General features: G+C 53.6%; 8 protein-coding genes across 8 annotated transcripts; 3 read left to right on the forward strand and 5 right to left on the reverse strand.

Annotated features, from left to right (window-relative positions):
* Window positions 1-852: 852 nt before the first annotated feature.
* SMAC4_13892 (uncharacterized protein) lies at window positions 853-2,069 on the reverse strand (the record flags this gene model as incomplete). The annotated part of the gene is made up of 2 exons (XM_066091684.1): window positions 1,174-2,069; window positions 853-1,064 (listed from the first exon to the last, which is right to left on the reverse strand). The coding sequence occupies exons 1-2, from the start codon at window positions 1,868-1,870 to the stop codon at window positions 853-855; spliced, it is 909 nt and encodes a 302-aa protein (XP_065947366.1). The 5' UTR covers window positions 1,871-2,069.
* Window positions 2,070-2,219: 150 nt separating this feature from the next.
* SMAC4_08627 (uncharacterized protein) lies at window positions 2,220-4,233 on the reverse strand (the record flags this gene model as incomplete). The annotated part of the gene is made up of 2 exons (XM_003344383.2): window positions 2,220-4,036; window positions 4,093-4,233. The coding sequence occupies 2 exons, from the start codon at window positions 4,231-4,233 to the stop codon at window positions 2,318-2,320; spliced, it is 1,860 nt and encodes a 619-aa protein (XP_003344431.1). The 3' UTR covers window positions 2,220-2,317.
* A 972-nt stretch (window positions 4,234-5,205) lies between these two features.
* SMAC4_08628 (uncharacterized protein) lies at window positions 5,206-6,633 on the reverse strand. Its single transcript, XM_066090829.1, has 3 exons — window positions 6,182-6,633; window positions 6,014-6,118; window positions 5,206-5,957 (listed from the first exon to the last, which is right to left on the reverse strand). The coding sequence occupies exons 1-3, from the start codon at window positions 6,483-6,485 to the stop codon at window positions 5,335-5,337; spliced, it is 1,032 nt and encodes a 343-aa protein (XP_065947367.1). The 5' UTR covers window positions 6,486-6,633; the 3' UTR covers window positions 5,206-5,334.
* Window positions 6,634-6,847: 214 nt separating this feature from the next.
* Window positions 6,848-8,449, reverse strand: SMAC4_08629 (uncharacterized protein). The gene is made up of 2 exons (XM_003344385.2): window positions 8,131-8,449; window positions 6,848-8,042 (listed from the first exon to the last, which is right to left on the reverse strand). The coding sequence occupies exons 1-2, from the start codon at window positions 8,340-8,342 to the stop codon at window positions 6,935-6,937; spliced, it is 1,320 nt and encodes a 439-aa protein (XP_003344433.1). The 5' UTR covers window positions 8,343-8,449; the 3' UTR covers window positions 6,848-6,934.
* Window positions 8,450-8,950: 501 nt separating this feature from the next.
* SMAC4_13893 (uncharacterized protein) lies at window positions 8,951-10,645 on the forward strand (the record flags this gene model as incomplete). The annotated part of the gene is made up of 1 exon (XM_066091685.1): window positions 8,951-10,645. The coding sequence occupies one exon, from the start codon at window positions 8,951-8,953 to the stop codon at window positions 10,643-10,645; it is 1,695 nt and encodes a 564-aa protein (XP_065947368.1).
* Window positions 10,646-10,856: 211 nt separating this feature from the next.
* Window positions 10,857-12,294, reverse strand: SMAC4_08630 (uncharacterized protein; the record flags this gene model as incomplete). Its single annotated transcript, XM_003344386.2, has 1 exon — window positions 10,857-12,294. The coding sequence occupies one exon, from the start codon at window positions 12,292-12,294 to the stop codon at window positions 10,915-10,917; it is 1,380 nt and encodes a 459-aa protein (XP_003344434.1). The 3' UTR covers window positions 10,857-10,914.
* Window positions 12,295-12,931: 637 nt separating this feature from the next.
* Window positions 12,932-14,812, forward strand: SMAC4_08631 (uncharacterized protein). The gene is made up of 2 exons (XM_003344387.2): window positions 12,932-13,488; window positions 13,555-14,812. The coding sequence occupies exons 1-2, from the start codon at window positions 12,954-12,956 to the stop codon at window positions 14,586-14,588; spliced, it is 1,569 nt and encodes a 522-aa protein (XP_003344435.1). The 5' UTR covers window positions 12,932-12,953; the 3' UTR covers window positions 14,589-14,812.
* Window positions 14,813-16,036: 1,224 nt separating this feature from the next.
* Window positions 16,037-22,112, forward strand: SMAC4_08632 (uncharacterized protein). Its single transcript, XM_003344388.2, has 4 exons — window positions 16,037-16,677; window positions 16,814-18,014; window positions 18,075-18,512; window positions 18,565-22,112. The coding sequence occupies exons 2-4, from the start codon at window positions 16,896-16,898 to the stop codon at window positions 21,676-21,678; spliced, it is 4,671 nt and encodes a 1,556-aa protein (XP_003344436.1). The 5' UTR covers window positions 16,037-16,677; window positions 16,814-16,895; the 3' UTR covers window positions 21,679-22,112.
* Window positions 22,113-22,802: the final 690 nt, after the last annotated feature.

The raw sequence follows: 22,802 nt of genomic DNA on the forward strand, positions 1-22,802 counted from the left end.
TATTGGACAATTGCAAAATAGCAATATGACAATGCCGATGACGGTCGGCCGGGACCAGATACCCGCAAGGGACGTATGTTGCCAAACCGGAAATCCGGTTCCAGCAATCAGGTCGGTGTAACCGCAAACGATCCAGTGGAATGGTACAGAACGGGAGAAGGGAGGCACAGACTGAACCCAAATGCGCGTGTCAGTGGATAGATGTCAGCCCTATTGTGTAGCTGAGAACAATGCTACCAATGAAAGAGGTCAATTGTTTTGAAGTAACATCGAAGGAGCCGAGTGGTGGTTCTACAGCTTACCATAGACGGCCAATTATCGTGGTCTTCTGCCTGTCATCGGTTCGATCCGATTACACAGTACAGACCCTTGAACAGCCAAGACTTACCGGTTTGGCACAGCCGCCGGAGGCCGCTTTGGTGAAGTGCATCGTTATCATGTCAATGGTTGTTTTTCGGTGCTTGGTAATGATGTCTTGGCATAGAGTTGACTCAACCATGTCAGTGCAACTGGAACGTTTCCGTTCCCCGCCTGACGTAGATGCCTATAAGCCGGAATTCTCGAGGCGGGTGATCAGAAGGAGTTAGTAAAGCTATTCCAAGAAAGATGCGGAGCATGCAACGGCATGACGGCGTGATACGATCAGATACTCGGAGTTATGCGCAGATGAGATTGTCAAAGACCTTGTCACTCAGATCATGGAAACAGTCTAACGCAGAAGGATGAGTGCACCGAGTTGTATCAGTCCATCTCTAGGACACTTGAGGAGTCCAGGAAGCAGATTTCCGCCTGAACTTGTGTTCTGATCCATTGTTTCCGATATGTCATGGAACTCGTCTCTTTCACATCCTTTCACTTGGTGCTTGTGCTTCGTTCCGCAACAACCAGCCCATGTCGGCCGCGATAGTTTGCCTTTTCTGCCGGCTTCCACCCGCTTCGGTCAAGCAGCTCCTTATCTTCGAAACGGAACACTTCAACTTTCAAGGGCCGGCAGCACTTGATCATCTCCTTCTCGTTATCGCTTCCGAAGCCCCAGAGAGAAAGGTCGCCGCCGGGGCAAGTGCCTGTGTCAACACCAAGTCAGCCAAATGTAATGACCGAAGACCAAACGTGCCCCTGGACGGAAAGAAAAAACGCCCAGTGAGAAGTGTAACAAAGGGAGGGAAGCCCTACTCAGTGCCATCAAAACGTCCTGTTCCGCCAGAAACTCCACAAAATCCCCCTCGGTCGCCGGACAGGGGCTCATGAAGTACCGCCCCTTCTCATCCAAGCCCGTCACCTGGAACAGGTTAATAACATCATGCACATCACCTTCGTTCAGCCCATACTCCATCACCGCCCTCGTCAGGTTCGAGTGGCAGTGGAAGTCGAACTCTCCGTCACTCAACACGTTATTGATATACGGATCACACCTCGTCCCCAAGAGGTCATGGACTCGGCCTCCATGTTCGTCTTGTCCATACCAGGACAACGTGTCGGCGATAATGGTCATCATCGGCCGCATGAAGGGTAAGTTGGACCAGAGCCTATCGTAGGTCGAGACGTGCGAGGCATAGAGCTGTTTGGTCCGCGAGGCCCAGAAGCGTTCGCGGGGGTTGTGAAGGTTCCAAATATTGAGGTCACCCACTTGGGGGCCTTCAGGGGTGGATATGCGGATGATGGAGCCGGCTGGTGCGGTCCAGGCGCGGCCGGAGCGGATAGGGATGGTGAATTCCTCGATAAGGACACGTGGGGCTTGTTGTATGGTGGAGTAGAGGTCCTTGTCGACGGAGAGAGGAGAGCCGGCTGTAGGAAGATAGGCGGGAACCGGTTTCGGAATGGGTTTCCGTACCGCAAGGCGTGCAGCGGCGTCTTGTTCGGAGATGGTCATAATTCCGGTGTCAACCCGGATGTACAATCGTAGAAAGCGAGTGACTTCGGGCGAATGGTTGGATCAGCGATGGTAGGGGATTCAAGACAAGGCAAGGATGTCAAGTTGTTTTTGTGTGGCAGGATGATGGTTCATGGGATGAAATGTAGAGGTAAAAGGGAAGAGCATTGAAGGTTCGGTCCCGTACTCGTCGGTGTAAATGGCAGAAAACTACCGGCCCAACCCCGCACGATATCGGTGGGCCACTTGGCCATCAGAGAGGGGTGTAAGACGTAATCAAGTTGCAGCGAATGCGGAAAGGAACGACAGCGAGTCTCAGGCAACGCGAGGAACTGAAACAGAAAGTGCTTCTATTATGGGGTGTTATTCACTTCCCAGCAGCATAATTCGTACAAGGTATATCCACACAAAATCAACAAGCAAGATCACCGCCCTCAAACTCAGAACTCAACCCTCTCTCATCAGCATCTTTACTCCTGGCCCTCGACCCCTCGTCACAGTCCTGCCCGACGGCACATGCGCTCCATGGAAGCCCAGAGCAATCGCAAAGTCTACGCCCGCTCTCCCCATCTCCGTCATCGTCTTTGCGTTCAAGCAAAGCAGATAGCTCTTACCCTTCTCGCCATCCAACACTACGCTCAGCAACACACCATCATCTTCCTCCTCTCCACCCGGCCTCGGAATGAAGATGGCTTCACCGGGTGTGTGGCCCTTGGGGTTATCCCAAAACAGTACCTCCCGCGTTTCGGTGTCGGTCTTGACGATGGCATCCGTCACCGTACTGCGGCCTCGGAAGGGCAGGCTGTAGACGTAGCGATGCTTCTTGGTGGTGTAGAGGGGGTTGATGGTTGGGAGTTCGCCAGCGTGCGGGGCGGGGATGCGGAAGACTTCGTGGTTCTTGGGGTCTGGGGTGGTGGGCAGCTTGTTGGAAGGTGAGTCCGGGTTGATGGTGAACTGGTAGCGTGTTAGATGGGCGAGGGAGTTGCGGGCGCGGTTCTCGTCTTCGTAAAACTTCTTGGCTGCGGAGTCTCTATCCAGAATCACGTCGAGATACAGAGAGTGGATGAACTGATGGGAGCCAAAATCGATGACGTCGCAAAAGAGGTTGATGTCGGATGACTCGGAGCCCGCCTTCTCCTCAAAAGAGTTGACGGTGTGGAAAAAGAAACGGCCATCGGTCTCGAAGCGGGCTACCACGCCTTTGCCGTGTTTCCTGTCGATGACAATCCACTGGGTTTTCCTGCTTGGGTCATAGGGCCTGAGGGCATCGAGCAGGTTGCGCTCCCAGGGAATCTGTGTGCCGTTGAGACCAAAGTGTGAGGTCGGGATACAGAGGACCACAAAGCTGGGAGAGAGGAACAAGCTATGGATATAGGCAGGTGAAACGATGGGCTCGCGGATGGTGGCCAGGATGTCCGTCTTTCCAGTGGACGCATCGACACGGAACACTCGATACGTGGGCTTCGGGCCAAGTTCCAGGTTGTAGTTGAAGAGGTCACCCGTCTCAGGGTCCCTTTGGGCATGAGCACAGGACATGGGGCCCTTCAACTCAGGGTGAAGGACATCTTGGGTTGCCCACCCGATGGGCTCCAAAGTCTTCGGGTCGATCTGCTTCATGGTGCAGTTGTCGGTGCTGATCCATATTGACTTGGGCAACTCAGGCTTATGTCCCAGGACCTTGGGGTCGTTCTCCGTCACGGCCGGTTTCCTCTTTCCGGCAATGTTTCCGGCAGCACCATCAAGTCCGGGAGGGTTGACATGCACAACAACGTTGATGTTGTTATGCCACTTCTCCTCCGGTGACTCCCTCAGTCCCTTGAACGCAGCCATGGCCTTGGAGAGCAAACCGAGGCAGGGATCCGCCTTCTGACCGAAGCTATAATACGGCCAGGTTCCCTGCTTCTTGATGACCTCCATCATCTCTTCGGCTTGGCGACGTGACGAGTAGAAGACCTCAACGGACCCTTCTTCATTAGGAATGATGTCGAAGCGGTGGGTATGAGCCAGTCCATCGAACCAGTGGCTCATCTCGAAGGTGGTGCCGGCGTCCGTGTCGATCTTGTAGACACCGGGGCCGGTGCGGAAGAGGGAGCCGGCAGCCCATGTCGGGATGTTTCCGGTCACGGCGATCTTGATCGGACCTCGTTCCTCGGTGAGGCCATCGAACTGTTGGAAGGTTAGTGGAATAATTTAGAGAGACTTGCGACGAGTGTCTGACTTACAGCAGCTTCGTTTGGCCAATCGTCATACTTGCCGGTCCGTAAATTTTGCAGGGTTTCCTCATGATCGGCTTGCTCGTCGGCTTGTGTCCGAAATGTGGTCGACCTCTCCGACACTGTGTCGTTCACCTCTTGAGGGCTCATGTTGGCTTGGGGTATCGACTTTCTCGCAACTGTCGGCGGCTAGATTTTCCAGTAGTTCTTGGGTCCTTTGTGTCGTCAACGATAGGTGAGACAAAACGATCCGGTTGTCGTGGTGGTGATGCAATGGTGATTTCGCTGTTAGTGGCGGTTTCGGCGGCTAACGCTTCAGTGGGTTTCAGAGGGTATCCGCTAGCAAACGGCCGCTGTCAGGTCAACAACAAAGAGCCGCAAACAAAGATGCCAGATGGGAAATTTTCAGCGTAGAGGTAGGTTGACGAAAAGGCGTACTTATAACACAGTGGGCATAAAGAAAAAGGAATCGTCATCCGTATTTCAATCCGAGGAAAGCGACCCATTGACAAAAACCCTGAAACATGTTGGTCGTGTTGGTACCTGCACTGAATGGGACGGATGGGAAATGGCCCGGGGTGTGCCGCGTAGGTTGCCCTGTGGACACTGCCTGGGACACCCACGGAGGCCCGGTGAATGGAGACGGCGGGACCCGGATTTGTTCCCGACGGGATGAAAGCGATGAATGCGATGGTTGCCGCCAAGGGACGGGTTTAGCGATCGGGAACAGGAATGATAGGCCTCTTGGCCGCCATTTTTCGACACTTTCAAACGGCAACCACAGCGTCGACAGCGTAACCCCGTGAGCGTCCTCGGGAGACCCGTATGAACCTGTAACGGGAAAAGTACCCAATTCGACAAATATAAACGAATGCGAATAGTGACGCGCTGACGGCCACAACATGAACTCCGACGGCTGTGCCAATGCGCCTCCGAAAGTCATAAATCCACTTTGGTCCACTGAGACGAAGATATAAGCGAACTGGGCTTCCACCGAAGGCCACCGAATCCGAAACAACGGAGATGGGATGGACGCTTCCACAACCACCTTCTGTTTTTGTAGGTGACGGGAAGGTCCAGACTTTCAGCGCCTGCGACTGCCCGGTGATAGTGAGTTCAGGCCTCAAAAATAGACGCGGATATCAGGAAGTTCGGAACAGCATGGTGAGTATTTCCAGTTTCCACAAAGGGTGCTGTGGTGACGACAAAAACAGAAAGTGGAAAAAGGAGAAAACCAACAAACGGCTGAAATCACTTGGCCAACCCATGCGCCTCCCTCAACGCCCTATTCGCATCCTCGTCATAACTTCTCCTCTGGTCATTCTCCAGCGGCAAGTACATCATAGTATGCACCGCTCCCAAATACCTCTTGATCATGACCTTATTCCCCCCTTCCACCAATTTCAGCCCATAAGCCTCCCCTTCATCCCTCAAGATATCGCATTCCGCCGTCCTGATGAAAGTCGGACACAATCCATTGAAATTCGGGGCCTTGATCGGTGCTAGCCACCATTCCGGCCACGTTTTATGGATTTCGTCCCGCGTATCAGGCGGGAAAACAAACTGCCCAAAGTACTTGATGCGGTCCCAGGGGAGAACAGGCCCGTTTGCGAACTCGCTGAAGGATGGATAGGGAGAGTCAGAAGGGGACTCGTAGCTGATGCAGTCGGTGGCGGGAGGGACGGATGCCAGGCACAGCTTGAGCGGGAGACCGGCGTCACGGGCCATGTGTTGCAAGACGAAGGAGATGTGACCGCCAGCCGAGATGCCGCCTACAGAGATGGAAATCGGATCGATGTTGAGGGTAGTGGAGGAGCTGATCACCCATTGTATGGCTGCCCATGCGTCCTGGAACGCCTTGCCAAACACCGTTTCTGCCTTTTGTCAATGGTTGTATTCCGGAAGAAGCGACAGGGGCAAATCATCTTACCAGGACAGTGACGGTAGTTCACATCCACAACTACCACACCCGCCTCGCGCATACTCAGACACAGCTGACCGTCGGTAAACAGATCTCCAATCACGAATCCACCTCCTGTTCCCATCAACTCATGGTCAGCATGCCTTCATTCCTCTTTTTGCGGTCCGTTTCACCCACCATGATGGTTCATATGAACAGGGTATGGCCCGTTCCCATGCTTTGCCGGGTCCGGATGGTAGACCCTCACCGGAATCTTGGCTCCATCCTCCGACGTGACCTCATAGTCTGCCACTCGCTCGTACTTGGAGGTATCAATGGTAGTTGGTGCGCGGTACTTCTCAGGATGGGCTCTGAGTTCCTCAATGGAAACGTCTCGTGGCCGCTTGGAGAGGACATCTCGAAAGAACTGAACGAAGTCCGGGCTCAACTTTGAGAGGATGTGGGGAGGAATACTGGTGCCAGGTTCTTCTTGACTCGCCATTTTGCTGCTTGGCTTTTTCGTCTGATGCCGATGATAGACACCTTAACAAAGGGGCAGAGACACAAGCAGGAGGGCTTATTTCCGACTTGTTTGTTGATACCAATTCGGCGATAATATGGCCACTTGGCGTTGACTTGGACCGAGGCTTATCGTCATAGGGAGGGGCGTGAGGGGAAGTGAGATCAACTGCCGTAAAGCCGGCTCTTATCCGAACGCGTGGGGACCGAAAAGAAGCAAAACCAATGGGATGCTGTACCATGCTCAAGATCGATATACGGGAACAAGCGAGCCGTGAAGCGCTCCAGTTCCAACATCCATTCCACAGGTCGCCAGATCGAGTTCCGGATCCCCGATTCAGGACCCCAATGTTCATGTGGTACAAGCCATGAAATGAGAATGTCCTTAAAACCAAGTGGAAAGGAACGACAAAAGCACATAGACGCACTTGTCTACAGCTTCATGATGCCGGCGTGTCTCTCCAGGAATCTGCCGACAGCATCAACAAACCGATCCAGCTCCTCCTTCGGGGTATCCAATATCATGGCAATGAACCCTCTCCTCGTGATCCAAAACCCCTCCTCCAGCATCTCAAACCAAAACAGATCCCTCAAATCCGCCCTCTCCTGGCTGTCCAACGTTCCATCCTCCCTGAAGTGCAACCCGATCAACGAACCCTTCCCCGTAAACCTCAACCTTGTTCCCTTGGCAACCCCGTTCAACTTCTCCCTGAAGTCATCTCCCAGTTTCCTGAAATTAACACATACTTCCTCCGTGAACACTTGGCACAGCCCGGCATATCCAGCACACATCGTCATGGTGTTGTTGTTGAAAGTGCCTGAGTGGGCCAAGCTGCCTTTCACCCTCGGGTCATAAACCGAGTCCATGATCTTCTTCCTTCCTCCGAACGCTCCAAAGCTGAATCCACCACCCAGGTACTTTCCCAGCGTGACCAAGTCCGGGCTCAACCCCAGCTCCTGCCCCAATCCGTTCGGTGCCAGTCGGGAAGTCATCACCTCATCTAAGATAAACACTGCTCCAGCCTTTTGGGCCGCTTCCTGGACCGCCAACAGGAACTCTTTGCTGCCTGGAAGGCACCCCCCAGCACCTTGCATCCCCTCCACCAACACCGCGGCAAGATCTTCCTCTTTCGCCGTCTCATCAATAACTCTTCTAGCCTCAATAGCTGCCTCCGTATCGCCGTACCTCTGCACAACCACAAAGTCCCCCTTGTCGGCCGTATTTGGCGCCGGCTTTCCTCCTCCAAAAGAGAAGCAAGCACCGTGATAACCCCCGTTGAACACGATCACCTTCCTTTTCCCCGTGTAATGCCTAGCAGCCACCAGAGCGTGGAGATTCGCTTCCGTGCCGGTGTTAGCCATGCGCACGCGCTCGAGCTTGAAGCGTTGGCACAAAAGGGAGGCGTAGCGGGCTTCGTAAGTGGTGGTGGAGCCGAGGGAGAGGCCGATTTTGTCGAAGGTGGAGAGGATAGCGGTACGAATGACGGGGTGGGAATGTCCGTAGAGTCCGGCGGAGAGTTCGCCTACAAAGTCGGTGTATCTGTTGCGAGGTGTTAGTTGGCAGGGATAGAAAGAAAAAGGTGAGATGAGGAACTGCACGTGAGTCGTGAGAACCAGAATTGACTCACTTATGGCCATCTTCAGCCCAAACAAATGTGCCTTCTCCATGCCTCATGCAAAGTGGAAACGGAGAAGTGTGTAGCAAAGTGCGGGTGTTTCCGCCTGGGAGTGACTCGACGGCGTGTTCGTGTTGCTTCTTGGAGATGGGGTTGTTGGCGACATATCGAAACTGGGCAGCAGCGAGAGCTTGTGCTGCTTCCTGACAGCTGTTGGATGACATCTTTGGAGCTGAGTGGGCCAATTTTCAAATGAATTATATCTCCCGTCAAAATTGCCTGGTACAACGTCAATTGTTGGGTAAGGTACTTGTAGATTCGTTGCAGGTACGATGCTGCCACTGAAATAGTTCCTTCTGTCGACCTGAAGTCAGTTCCGTCTTCGGCGAGATTGGAAGAGTCTTCTACCGGTCCAATCAACTTGTCAGAGAACGTCTCATTTTACCCCGCTTTCTTGTATGGGGAAATCCTTCCTTCCCATCAGGCACCTTTTGGGCTTTGGAGGATTCTCGGATTCTTATCTCCAACAACCCATACCCTTTCTATCACCAAAACACAGGATCATAGCACCATATTCCGTCTAATCGAAGTTCGTCGATAATCCCTTCTTTTTCATTCAAAGATTGGGCATCCGCAGCTCACGACAATGTGGTTGATCCGATGTTTGGACTACGCTCTTGTGCGCTTCGACGGCATGATGAGCCGCGACCGTCGTCATCGGCCCAGATATCTGATTCTATCTCACACATGGGGATATGAGGAAGTCACATTCTCGGACATGGCAAACATCAAGGTTGCTAAGCGGAAGAAGGGCTAGGTCAAGATCCAAGGGATGTGCGAGGTGGCGCTGAGCCAGGGTACCGACTATGCTTGGGTAGACACATGCTGCATCGACAAGAACAGTAGCGCCGGGTTGACAGAAGCCATCAACTCAATGTATGCCTACTACCGAGAAGCCCAGACCTGTCTTGCATACCTGGAGGATCTTGAGCCAGGCGAGGAGATGCCAACTGAAGAGCAACTTGGACGTTGCAGATGGTTCGCCCAGGGTTGGACGCTGCAGGAGCTTATCGCACCTTATAACGTCCAGTTTTATGACACAGACTGGAATTCGCGGTGTTGCGCTCTCGATGTCATAGAGGCACTGCAGAGTATCACAAAAATTGACAGGCGCGTTCTCGGGCCAGAGCAAAGACATCTCGATGAGATATCAGTCGCACAGAAGATGTCTTGGGCCGCTTGGAGAACCGCCACACGTATCGAGGATCGGGCATACTCGCTCCTAGGCATATTTGGAGTGAATATGCCTCAGATCTATGGCGAAGGGCAAGACGCTTTCCGTCGACTTCAGGAGGCCATTTTGCAGCGGACAAACGACTTGTCCATCTTCGCATGGACAGAATCACCGTTCGATGAGGTTTGCGGTGTCCTGGCTCCAAGGCCTGAAGCCTTTTCAAGGGCAGGAACAATAAAGCTGATGGACGGCCCAAACTTACCCACTCCTTCATTCACCGTCACGAACGCCGCGGTAGAGATGTCAACTTCCCTGGGCCGGTATATACCTCAATCAAAGCTAGACGACAAGCTCTATGAGGCTCCCACCCCAATCCCGTGGCCGTATTGGCGCCATCGCTTATTACACCTGCATTGTACAATGTTCTTGGGCCCGCAGACCAATTCCCATCATGGCGGGAACGATACTCCTCATGTAGTATTTCTAGTACTAGACCCGACCCGTCGCGAATTTGTGCGCCTCAGCAGTTCTGGTCTTCGTGTCCTGCCACAATACAAAGTCAGATTCCTGGAGCCAGTCGACGTGATTATGCCAAAATCGATCCCTCGAAAGGCTCGAATGCCATATGCGGAATGGGTCAGCTCTGAGCTCGGCAGTGAAATCCTAATGATTTATCTCTCTGGGGTGAAAAATTACCTGAACGATCAAACGATGTCGGTTGAATACGCGGTAGAGGCGAAACTTTATCCGGAGCACCTGTTTGTTTCCGACTTGAATTGTTTCCGCACGGACGACAACCCGCACTTTGTTGGTGTTGTCCGAATAGAATGCTTCAAGCGCACCGATGACGAAGTGGGCAATAAGGAACCACCGAAAAGAAGGCCCGATGTTTTTTGGCTTGTGTGTGGTACATGTCCCAGAGATTATACCGAGAGATGGGCCACCATTTATACGGAAGAAATGGTTCAGTCCGAACAATCAGTCGATGTTGGTGTGAACTGTGCAGGCGATTTACGCAATTCGCTGGCAATCTCGAACATTGGCCATCATCTGCACAATCTCCAATCAGGTCCTGGTTGGGGAGAAACCATAGTGACCAAGCAAACGCTAACCATGGCGATAGACACAAAAGTTGTGGAACTTTCCTGGTCAAGTAGTGTTTATAAACAAAAACACTCCATCCAAATCCGTGCAAAGGATGGCCGCCCTGAGAATATTTTCCACAGCACCCGTAGAAAAAGATGGGATCATCTCCTGGTTTCAGACAATCTCCTGACTGGCCTGCATGCATAAGCTTGGGGATTCAACGTGGAGGACTGAGTAGACAAAGATAGAACAGGGTGATACTGCCAATGAAACTTGGAATGGGCAGCCAGTGTTGACGAGTCACCAGGGAGGAGAAAATACAGTCGATGGCAAAAGGCAACATGATTCGAGCCAGATAGGGGTCATCGTATTGTTGTACATAGGGTATGCTTAGAAATTCTTTCAACTCCTGCGCGACTGGTCGGGTCCATTCCTTGATGCTGCGCAACGCCAAAACCACACAACCATCAGCGAGCTCAAAGCTGAAGATGGCGCTGCCTCTCCTGGATATGGATACCGATGGTAGACGACCAATGGCGGATCCTCGGCTTGATGGCAAACTCGTACTCGGGCAAGCTCACCAACTCCTCCATGAACGGTCCCATCCGCCCCCTGTCCGACCTCAAGAAGTGCGTCTCGATGCTGTGAACAACGGCCAGCGAGTCTTCATTGGCATAGAGACCGGCAAAGCGCATCTCTTCCAGCAAGTTGAAGACAGCCTCGGCGTCGCCATAGCGGTGCCAGTGGATGTGGGCCAGGAGGTTGTAAAACGGCGTGCTGGCGCCGAGGACGTAGCTCGCCAAACCGAGCTCCTTGATGCGGGGGAGCACGTTCAGCGCCAACGGCGAGGAGCGGGAGAACGAGGTGTCCAGAAGGCGCAGACCGTAGAGGAGGTAGGCGGGGTACAAAGGTCCGTAGAGATGCATGGAGAGCCTCTCCTGGCCGGGTTCGAACTCGTATCCGTACTCGTAGTCTCCATCTTCTTGCACCTCCTTGGTCTTGCATCCCGACTTCTTCGCGGGCGTTTTGGAAACTGCGGAACGGTCGGTAATTCCCAGCTTCTTAACCATGGAGAAGACCTCCTCTTCCAGGATGTCCCACAACTGGAAGTCAGAGGTGGCAGCTCTCATTTTGGACTCGACTTGGGTGCGTTTCTCGCGTCTCATGGCCTCCTCGGCGACTTGTTTGCTGAGGGAGCCGGCGGGGAGTTGTTCTTGGACCTGTTCGGCAGTCTTGGGGTTGTTGAGGATCGAGGCTCTGCCGGTCCCCTTGTCTTGTTCGAGGATGCCAAGGGCCACGCGGGCGGCCTGTCGCAAGCTTGGAGGGAAGCGCAAGAGGGCGCTGTCACGGTCGACGGCACGTTGTGTCTGTTCAACAGGTGAAAGGGGGTCGAAGGGGCGCTGGACGGGTCGCCATTCTTTGGTGTAGGCGGCGGCGGCGTCTTGGAGCAGAATCTTGACGGTGTTGTGGGCGGCTTCGGGGCCGGGGTCCTTGACGCTTATCTCCAACGGGTCGTCTTCTGTAGGCTTGTTCTTCTTGACGATGTCCTGGAAGATGGTGTCGAAGGCGAAGCGCTCTGTAGGGGTCAGGGTTGTTTTTTGCCCGTCGCCGAGGTCTTCTGGTTGCCATTTCCGCCTGGGCTTCTGGAATTCTTGAGTTGGGAGGTCGAAGGGGATAGGGTCTCTGCTAAGCATCGTAGGGGGTATTCTTCGGGCACGGGACGGAGGCGAGCGAGAATCAGGATTGGACTCGGATCTGTAATAGGCGCGAAGTGCTGTTGTCTTGAGAGTGGTGCGGGACAGGCGCTGAATCGTCCTGGTTTGGTAGAGGAACGGCAGCATCGTTGTGGACGACATGGTGGCGGTTGTCCGGTTTCGCCGGGGCTCAATATAGCGATTATAGTTCCTTGATCTCTGTTTCCCAATGTTGATGCAGATGTTCGTGTCCAGCACGAGGGCGACAGACTGGCGATATGTGGTGGTGGTGGTCGGCAGCAATGGTTGGGAAGACGGAGAACTGAAGATGGAGACGAAGCAGGAAAACGCCAAAGTCAAAATGTTCAGATTCAAAATTTCGGAATCGATCAAAGATTGCCGGCCGGGATTTGCCCCACCATAGACCCTCGCTGTTCAGACTACAGGGAATTGCTACCAACGCTTCCGCATAATTACAGTGGTAACCGTTAGTGCAATAGGCGCTAGATATCTTCCCAGCAGCGGGCAGCCAGCGATTTGAGTGTCCCGTGATTTCGTGCGCCGAGTTGTTTCTCGTGTAGCGACGCGAATCCGTGGCGCGCCTTTCAGCTTTTTAATTGATTTCGAATGTTGATTGCGACCACTTGCTGTACTTTACCACATACGCGTTGCTGCCTGGCCTACCCCTGCGTTAAGTCTTGGATAAAGACAGCGTCCAGTTTCTGTACCTTGGTTGTTTTAGACCACTTTTGTCTACTTCGATTGTCTTTACCAAATCGCTCTCCTCCTCGCGTTCTATCGTCTCTCTCCCGTGCCTCACGATGCCTCCCAAGAAGGAACCCGTTATGAGCGCATTCGAGCGCAAGCGCCTTGAGAACATTGCCAACAACAATGCCATCCTAAGCGGCATCAGCACCACGGCCGACAAGATCATCCCGAAGCCTGCGCCTCCCAAGCCCAAACGCGCCAGCACTCCCCGAGTCAAGCGCGAACCTGTCAAAAAGGAACCAGCCCGTCCCACGCGCCAGAGCAGTCGCCTCGCCGGCCTCGAGGCCGATTCTGAAGTTCTCAAGCGCAAACTAGATGTCGAGGCCGAAGCAGAGGTGGCAAAGGCCAAGGCCAAGAAGATGCGCGTCAGTGGTGACTTGACCCTCGGCGACATCACAGTTGAGGGTCGCAAGTGGGAAAACAGTGTAGACGGCCTAGCACTCTTGAAGGGCCTCGGTGTACGAGGGGCGCAACCCGGTGTGAGGACATTTACAGACGACGATGTCAAGGATACCAAGAACAAGGGGTTAAAGGACTTGCGGTTGCGCATGAGCGGACTCAAGTTATATGAGAAGTGGGCAGTCAATGGTACGTCTAAACCCAATCACCGGCTCAACGATGATGGATGTTCACTAACAATATCTGTTGCAACAGACATCAAACTCGTACCCCAGCGAATCTACTCCATGTGCTTCCATCCCACCGAAGAAAAACCCATAATATTTGCTGGCGACAAAGAAGGCGCCATGGGCGTATTCGATGCCTCCCAGCCCGCGCCCCAAATCGACGACGACGACGACGACGAAGAAGCCGACTACCCAGACCCCATCATATCCGCCTTCAAAACCCACTCCCGCACAATCTCGTCGTTGCATTTCTCCCCTTCCGACTCCAATGCCATTTACTCGGCCTCGTACGACTCTTCGATCCGCAAACTGGACCTGGACAAGGGCGTCTCAACCGAAGTCTTTGCCCCGTCTTCTTCATCTGACGACCTCCCCATCTCGGCCATCGATATCCCGAGCACCGACCCGAATACCGTCATCTTCTCGACCTTGCAAGGCTCACTAGGCCGACAAGACCAGCGCACCAAACCTTCCTCGGCCGAGATCTGGGGCTTGACCGACCAAAAGATCGGAGGTTTTTCCCTGCACCCTCAAAACCCTCACCTCATCGCGACCGCCTCGCTCGACCGCACCCTCAAGATCTGGGACCTGCGCAAGATCACAGGTAAGGGCGACCTCCGCCACCCCGTTCTTTTAGGGGAGCATGAATCGCGTCTGTCTGTCTCACACGCTTCCTGGTCTTCGTCGGGATCGATCGCCACTTCTTCGTACGACGACCGCATCAAGATCTACAGCTTCCCCTTGGCGGGCGAGTGGAAAGCCGGGCACGACATACCGTCAAAGGAAATGCAGCCGACGGTGCAGATACCGCATAACAACCAGACGGGCAGATGGGTGACGATTTTGAAGCCCCAGTGGCAGAGGAACCCGCAGGACGGGTGGCAGAAGTTTGTCATTGGAAACATGAATCGGTTCGTGGACGTTTTTGCGGAGGACGGAGAGCAGTTGGCGCAGCTGGGAGGGGATGGGATCACGGCGGTGCCGGCGGTTGCACACTTTCATCCGACCAAGGACTGGGTGGCCGGCGGAACGGCGAGTGGGAAGTTGTGTTTGTGGCAGTAGTGGTGATGCTGTTCATGTTCTTGGTCAACCTGGCGTTAGTAGGATTTTTGGATATTTGTTGCACTTTGTGTTTTGCAAGACGAAGGAGTTTCTGCGATGATACCATGTTTGGATGACTTGATGTCGGTGTCAATAGACTTGAGACTATAACCGAGTGTTTATTTACTTACCATGGCATCTGTTGCGATGATATCATTGCGAAGAAGGAAGCTGTCCTCCTCAATGATTATCAACCTGGGTTGGACAGTTCATCTTAAGCCACCGATGTCTTGCTTGGTGTTACACGAGAGGTAAGCATGAGTGGTAACGCAACCACTCGGCCGGTGAGGTCTCAGGTGTACCTGGATAGGTGGTGTCCAAATTCCTTGTGCTTGGTCAAGTTCCGCGAATGTAAGTGGTCAGGGACCATTCCCAAGTGTCATGTTCCCATCAAGTAGCCCAGGGACACAGGATCACATGCAAATCGTAAACCCTATGGCGAGGTCGCAACGAAGATGGACAACTTACGGCCTCTCGAACGTTGCCAGCCAAATACTTGGCTAGATAGCGGGTCTTCGATGGAGAGCCCATTTGGACCCAGCAGAAACTGGAAGTTTGGATTCCATGTGCCAGTTGGTCGCCTTGATAGAAACCTCCAATGAAGTCAAAGCTGGGGACCGGTATGATGCTCCGGCAGGGACAACGACAACAAGCCTTCTAACGATAATGGTTGCAACCACAAGACCCGGACATGATAACACCAGGCTATGTACCACTCACTTGGTCATATCAGGTATTGAAGCAGCAAACCCTTAAAAAAGCTCACGTCTCACGACATGGCTTTGCGTGTTGCAACGTCTGATTGCAAAATGGTGTCGGCTTGCACCTTGTTGGCCAGCCTGTTGCTAATATGTTGACCGGATGCTGCTTGGGTGTCATCGACGGAGAGGCAGAGATAAGCTTGTCGCTTTTGAACCACAGCTGCGCAGCCTGATATCGTCGGTTCTTTCGGAGTTTAAAGATGGCCGATTCGAAAGAATGTGTCATCCGTTGTCACCCGTCCAGAGCAGGAGGACGTTTCCAAGGTGGATAAGGAAAATCAGATGCAAGTCAGCTGTTGCGACATTGGAAGTTCCGTGTCTTGAGGTTCGATGCCACAAGGTGACATTTAAAGTATCCGCTGATACACATTGTCTGTTAGAGTTCGCTCAGAGTTGGAGGCGGTTCACTATCACGTCAAAGAAGCCGGGGTGACTATCAAGGTACCCATTCGTATCTTATCGCTCTTTTGACGATCCACTTTTCTGGAGCCTTCCCCAGCTTGGGTTGGCTCCTCTCCTGAGCAACGTCAGGCAGTGGGGCTCCACCACCAGACACCTTCCTGGCCAGCTGCTGCTCGGGCGAGCTCCTGTTCTCGACCGCCCGCGCTCCCGTGTCCCGCCTCACTCGCTCTCCCAATCGTTGTTCAGTTTCTTTCATCACTTCTTTTTCTTGGACATCTGATAGAGCGATACGCCGACCACCTGTAGACATCGTCACTCCTACGCGCAACTGAGTACCGCGACAAGAGGTACACCCTCCAGAAGAAGTCGAGGTTGCACTGCCTGGCACGTCCTGCTGTCGCCGCCTCTCTGCCTATCCTATCCAGTCAGGCTTCAGACCTCCTTCAAAAGTTCTCGTGTTGCTGATTGTCTGACCGACCGACGCGATTGTTAGTGGCTGTACACAATCACAGCCGTCCAAAGCGGGCATGAACAACCAGGGATCAACAAACACTCTTAACACTGGAGACGACGGGAACCTAACCTAATCACCTCCGTTGTTTTTGTTGTTGTCGTTGTTGACTCGACTCGATCTTTCTCTTTTGGCTCCTTGGTTGGCTTTACCCGGGTTCATCGAAACATCCCTCCGACCAACCCATCCGTTCGCTCATCCTCGAAACCACCCAGTCTGTCTACCTACCTAGATACCTACCTAGATACCCTCGTCACCATTCCTAGCCCGCTCCCATCTCGTCACTCGGGAGTTGGCTATCCTAATCTGCACCGTACAGCCCCGGCGCCGTGTTGTGTCGCCGCTTACAACTGTCTCTTCGCTTGTTTGTCTGCTTGTATGTAGGGTACCTACCTCCATACTTACCTAACCGCTGTCTGCCTGCCTGCCTGCCTGCTTGCCTTGCCTGCAGTCCACTTCTACTTGTGCTTTGCGGTTGTCCACTTATGCTTACATCTGCTTTATTTTTCAAGTTCTACGAGTCAGCCTATCCCCATCATTACCACGTCCTCTAATCATCCTTATCAACTCTCGATCCTCTTCGACTGATCCGCAATGGCGTCTTCTCAACCAACGTCATCGGGGCCCATACTCGAGTCCCCTCCGATTTCAAATCCTCAGTCACAGCCAAACACCGATCCCCCTTCGTCGCAACAACCTCGTACGAATCCGTCTGAAGTACAAGCCCAAGCCGGCCCTGGTCCTGCACGTCCAGCTGCACTTACGAAGCGCCCAAGTCACCGACAGGTTGCGGCCCACCGCATGTCCAGGAAATTGCAAAGGTTACGCGGCGACAGTAACCAGCCACACTCGCCCACTATGGAGCTCCCCGACCGCCTGAAAGACAATGGGAAGGAAGAGGACAATGAGGAGGATGTCTTGCAATCCCAGGGCGGAATGTTCATGAACATGAACCAGAGCATATTTGGTCTGATCGCTGCTGCTGGAAGCACTGTGGACTTCCATGACCGGTTCGAAGGCCAAAGTTCGGATGACGAAGAGGATGTGCCGAATCCCATGGCAATGACCATTGCTGGCCCTGGCATTAAAGGTACAGCACGCAATCGCGAAACTGCCGGCACCGGAAAGTCATTAAGCCAGACTGTTGTCTTGAACAAGCCATCTGCAAGTGGCACAGCAGACGCAGGCCCAAGCAACACCCACCGCCGACGCTTATCTGGACACAAGCTTCTCCAATCGGTTCCCGGTCTCTCCCGACTCTCAAGTTCCCATAAATCGAAGAAGTCAAAGCAGCATAAGGGCACAGCGATGGCGGATAACAAGATCGAGGAAGAGGAAGATCCCGACCCGTCTTCTCCTCTGCCCCCATCAAACGAAGACGAAAACAAGGTTCCCGGCCTTGCCCCGCCAATAGAGATCGTCCGAGCAGAAGGGAACGGGGCGCCTCTCATGAGCAGAATGCTCGAGGCACGGGCCGAAATGGCAGCCCGACCCAGTTTTGATCTTGACAGATTGTCGGGAGAACATCGTCGTGACGACGCCGGCGAAACTGGACAGCTTGCCAAAAAGCTGAAGGATATCTTCGAGTTTGACTCCGCCGAGGAGGTTATTGAAGAGTACCCTTGCTGGCTGCTACAACATGTTCTCCTCCAGGGTTACATGTACATCACGGCGAATCATATCGCATTCTATGCACACCTACCCAAAAAGGCAGTAGGTCATCGTCCGCCTATTTGTCGGTCAAATGCCAGTCGCTAACATTGTCTGTCACAGCACGAGATTGCAAAGTCCGGGTACCTATCGAAAAGCGGCAAGCGTAATCCCAAGTACAACCGCTACTGGTTCCGCCTAAAGGGAGATGTCCTCTCCTACTATCAGGATCCCAAGGATCACTACTTCCCTGCGGGCCAGATCGACTTGCGATACGGCATTTCGGCCAGCGTCAACGACAAGGAGAAGGAAGGCAACTACTTCTCCGTCAGCACGCATCATCGAACATACCACTTCAAGGCCGACAGTCCCCAGAGTGCCAAGGAATGGGTTAAGAGCCTACAACGAGTCATCTTCCGCTCGCACAACGATGGAGACAGCGTCAAGATTTCTATTCCTATCAAGAATATCCTTGACATTGAGGAAACCCAGATGGTGGAGTTTGCAGATACTTGCAAGATCCGCGTCATCGACAACGATGAGACGTATGCCATCGACGAGGTAAGACACCAGTGCCTGATCTTTCGTGTGCGCTCCTGCTAACACGTACCAGTACTTCTTCTCCTTCTTCAGCTTCGGCAAGAAGGCCATCCAGGTTCTCAAGGTCTTCGTGGAGGATTCTTCGCCCGAAGATTCCGGGCCGAACGACGCCCCCAAGGGAGTGGGAGGAGACGGAGCCAATAGTGACAATCTCGGCAGTCCACGAACTCGCACATTCAATGAAGGCGTTAGGGCTACACTTTCCCCCGTCTCACCCATTCAGATCGCCTCCCCCAGTTCTCGTGCTAGCGGAGATTACTTTAGGAGCAGCTTCGATGGCACCCGACCTTTCAGCCGACGGAGTCTCGACGCCAGTCCAGGCACAGCGGGCTACGCTGAATCGCCTCCCCGTAGCCTTCGTGGAGACGGCCGGAGATCGTTTAGCAAACCCCGCCACGAGCCTCATGCTAGTACCGACTCGTACGCCCAGAGCTTTGACGACCCTAGTCAGGCAAGTCTATCGGCCTTGGTGGCCTCTGGCAGCAGTGAGGATCAATCGGCCAGCCAGATCCTAAGAGGAAGCGATGTTTTCCACAGCCCAATCTTCCGTAGGTCGGTATCGGCTACACGCGCTGCAACAGAGGGTGAGCGGGTCGCTGCACCGCCAATTGTGCGCCAACACACCGCGGGCTTGGTCCGACTTCAAGGACCCCATCATGCAGCGACCACGGGCCAGATGGGTGACCACACGGCCGAAGCAGAAGGTGGTCCTTCAACGCCCACGCTGCAAAGCATTACGATGATGGGCAATTACCCATTGCAGAGGGCCAACGCATTTATGGGCTATTTGGACCGGCAGTCTAGGCGCATGAGCACCCTTCTAGCGACGGAGTCTATGGGATATGTCGAGAAGGTATCTGGCATGTGGAAGGGCGGCAAGAAGCATTACGATCGTCCTGGTGGAAGGAGGGCCGAAGAGGAGGATATCGAGGATGATCCCGAGGAAAGAGCCCTTTCAGAAGCCCGTTTCCAGGCCCACTTTGCCTTGCCAGAGACGGAGAAGCTGCAGGCTGCGTACTTTGGATTCATCGTCAGGGTCTTGCCGCTCTATGGCAAGATTTACATCAGCAACCGCCACTTTTGCTTCCGCAGTCTGCTGCCTGGCACTCGGACGAAGCTCATCCTGCCTTTGAAAGATATCGAGACTGTCGAGAAAGAAAAGGGGTTCCGGTTCGGGTACTCCGGCTTGGTTGTTGTCATCCGTGGCCACGAGGAGATCTTCTTTGAGTTTGCCAAGGCGGAGAACCGGGACGATTGTGCTATTACGATCATCCAAAGCTTGGATGTAGCGAGATTCCTGGCTGAGTCGCAAGAGGCGGAGGAAGCGCAAGCAGCGGAAGCTGAGAGGGATGCACTCAACCAGGCAAGAAACGAAGAGTTCCCCGACCATGAGATCGAGCTTCCACGACAGGCATCCGGGGTATCTGATGCCCCGACGATACTGTTCGACGACCCCAAGGCCTCATTCCTGAACTTTAAGCCCAGCGAGCCCATGCGCATCACGTGTCTGACCATCGGCTCCCGGGGCGACGTCCAACCTTACATCGCCCTCTGCAAGAGGCTACTCGAAGAAGGCCACCACCCCAAGATCGTTACGCACAGGGAGTTCAAAGACTGGATCGAAAGCCACGGGATTGAATTCGGCCCCGTTGAGGGTGATCCTTCCGAACTCATGCGCATCTGCATCGAAAACGGCACGTTTACCTACGCTTTCCTGCGCGAGGCCAACTCCAAGTTCCGCGGTTGGCTCGACGAGCTGCTCACGTCGGCCTGGGAAGCCTGCCAAGGGAGCGACCTGCTCATCGAGTCCCCTTCGGCCATGGCTGGCATTCACATCGCCGAAGCACTTGGGATTCCCTACTTCCGGGCCTTCACCATGCCCTGGACCCGCACGCGTGCCTATCCGCATGCCTTTATAATGCCGGGGCAGAAGATGGGCGGCGCGTATAATTACATTACTTATGTCATGTTCGATAATGTTTTTTGGAAGGCCACGGCGCATCAGGTTAACCGGTGGAGGAACAGGTACCTCGGTTTGCCCAACACCACCCTCGAGAAACTGCAGCCGAACAAGGTTCCCTTCCTCTACAACTTTTCCCCGTCCGTGGTACCTCCTCCCATTGACTACAGTGACTGGATCCGCGTCACCGGGTACTGGTTCCTCGACGAAGCAGGCGATAAGTGGCAGCCGCCTAAGGAGTTGACGGACTTCATTGCCAAGGCCAGGGCGGACGAGAAGAAGCTGGTCTATATTGGCTTCGGCAGTATTATTGTTTCGGACCCGGCCAAGATGACGCAGGAGATTATTGATGCCGTTCGCAAGGCAGACGTGCGCTGTATTCTCTCTAAAGGTTGGTCGGATCGCTCAGCAGCAGTCGACGGCGTGGATAAGCCGAAGGTGGCAGAGCCAACTCTTCCTCCCGAGATCCTACAAATCCAATCCGCTCCGCACGACTGGCTCTTCCAACAGGTCGACGCTGCTGCACATCACGGCGGATCCGGGACTACTGGTGCCAGTTTGCGGGCGGGTATCCCGACTATCATCCGCCCGTTTTTCGGCGATCAGTTCTTCTTTGCGGGGAGGGTTGAGGACCTCGGGGTCGGGATATATCTGAAGAAGTGGGGAGTCCAGAGCTTTGCGAGGGCGCTGTGGGAAGCGACGCATAGTAGCAGAATGCAGACCAGGGCTGAGGTACTGGGAGGCCAGATCCGCGCTGAAAACGGGGTGGATACCGCTATTCAGGCCATCTATCGCGACTTGGACTACGCCAGGAACTTGATCACGTTGAAGAGGCAGAAGCATCAGTCGAGGAGGAATAGTGTTGCTACGCCCACACCTGGCGCCAGGCCCAATGCTCCCGGGGATGACCAAGATCAGCAAGCGGAAGAGGATGACGACATTGATGCGGACGATGAAGAAGAAGAGAGCTGGACGTTTGTTGGAGGAAATGATGATGATATGACGGGCTCGATGTCCATGTCGAGAAGTGATCTTATGAGTCAGACGGTTGCAGATTTGAGGGGTGTGAAAGTTGGAAAAGAATCAGCTTTGGGAAGTCGGGTGTTGAGTCCTCCACCTACTAGTCCGGGCACGATGAGGGGAGCAGGCGGGGTGAAGTATGTTTAGAGAACGTCAGGATCGGGATGGTGAGTGGGTTTGGATAGAAGCTATGGACCACAGGACATAGCTGGGATCATGCCTCCTTGGAGTTCTCTTTTTTCCTCTTGGTCCTTTTTAAGAAGGACGACTACGACTAACGGACAGACCGCATTGGCTCGGGCCTCGGCTGGCGTGCTGGAGTAATGGTAAAGGACATGGAACTCTTTGCGGTTGTTTTCATAGTACTGTATTGCATGGATGGATTATGGACTGGAGACGACTTCTTGCACACAGCACTTCCCCTACTTTGGATTATACTTACTACAGGCAATGGCACTCCTAGAATACAGCAGTGGGAATGGGGTTTACTTGGGTAACCTGTCAATAATAGATATTATTCTTTAATGGACCACACTATAGACATTACCTTGGTGATTCCTCTCAAGTCCTTTCCTTGCATCATTGTGCTGTGTGCCAATTCCGGGTTCAAGTTACAGGCTTTGAGACCACAAAAGCCAATGGAACGGACACAAAGATGTTCAAATGGTATGTTCAAGATAAAGAACATTTATACATAAAGGTTGCCATGTCTGATTTGAGAAGTCTGGAAGTGAAGACTGCCACTATCAATGAGCAGGCATCCTCACGCCACAGCACGTCCGTGTATCAACCCCGCAAACGGTCTCCTCTGTCAATGCCTCCAGCCGTGACTGCAACGATGCCTTGCTACCTATGTATCTGTACCTCTACATCTACGACACGGCACTCATCAGAGAAGCACAGATTCCGATAGGGCGACATGAAGTCCACAGACAGGCGAGCAAACCATTGGCCTGCAAATCGTCCATTGACACCAGCGAGTTGGAGAAATTCCCCAAAATCAGCCCCCAGAGGTACAAAAAGGGCGCGGCTCCCATCCCCCTCCTCGGCCTCTTTCAGGCCCATGTCTCGCGAAAGCTCCCCCGCCTTTTGAGAGAAAGTGAGTTTCTTTGCTTCACTGAAAGTCAAACTCGCCCGACTGGACACACCACCGCAATACGCGCACAGAACTCTTGACCAAGACATCTCGTGGCACAAGGGAACGGGCACATTACATCACTTCGTCCTTTTCGAGAATTAAAGGAAAGTGAGGCAGGTTAAGGTTAGTCACT

The sequence above is a fragment of the Sordaria macrospora genome, chromosome 6 (assembly GCF_033870435.1).
Source record: "Sordaria macrospora chromosome 6, complete sequence".
Lineage (NCBI taxonomy): Eukaryota > Fungi > Ascomycota > Sordariomycetes > Sordariales > Sordariaceae > Sordaria > Sordaria macrospora.

What these genes read in the sequence shown, in the direction of transcription:
- SMAC4_08629 (XM_003344385.2), bottom strand. Translation starts at nt 8,342, where the DNA reads ATGTCATCCAACAGCTGTCAGGAAGCAGCACAAGCTCTCGCTGCTGCC. An exon ending in TGGGCTGAAGATGGCCATAA is followed by an intron (nt 8,043 to 8,130) that starts GTGAGTCAATTC and finishes ACCTCGCAACAG; the next exon opens with ATACACCGACTTTGTAGGCG.
- SMAC4_08632 (XM_003344388.2), top strand. Translation starts at nt 16,896, where the DNA reads ATGGCGTCTTCTCAACCAACGTCATCGGGGCCCATACTCGAGTCCCCT. An exon ending in CACACCTACCCAAAAAGGCA is followed by an intron (nt 18,015 to 18,074) that starts GTAGGTCATCGT and finishes TGTCTGTCACAG; the next exon opens with CACGAGATTGCAAAGTCCGG. An exon ending in AGACGTATGCCATCGACGAG is followed by an intron (nt 18,513 to 18,564) that starts GTAAGACACCAG and finishes AACACGTACCAG; the next exon opens with TACTTCTTCTCCTTCTTCAG.
- SMAC4_08628 (XM_066090829.1), bottom strand. Translation starts at nt 6,485, where the DNA reads ATGGCGAGTCAAGAAGAACCTGGCACCAGTATTCCTCCCCACATCCTC. An exon ending in TGTTCATATGAACCATCATG is followed by an intron (nt 6,119 to 6,181) that starts GTGGGTGAAACG and finishes TGATGGGAACAG; the next exon opens with GAGGTGGATTCGTGATTGGA. An exon ending in GAACTACCGTCACTGTCCTG is followed by an intron (nt 5,958 to 6,013) that starts GTAAGATGATTT and finishes GACAAAAGGCAG; the next exon opens with AAACGGTGTTTGGCAAGGCG.
- SMAC4_08631 (XM_003344387.2), top strand. Translation starts at nt 12,954, where the DNA reads ATGCCTCCCAAGAAGGAACCCGTTATGAGCGCATTCGAGCGCAAGCGC. An exon ending in TGAGAAGTGGGCAGTCAATG is followed by an intron (nt 13,489 to 13,554) that starts GTACGTCTAAAC and finishes CTGTTGCAACAG; the next exon opens with ACATCAAACTCGTACCCCAG.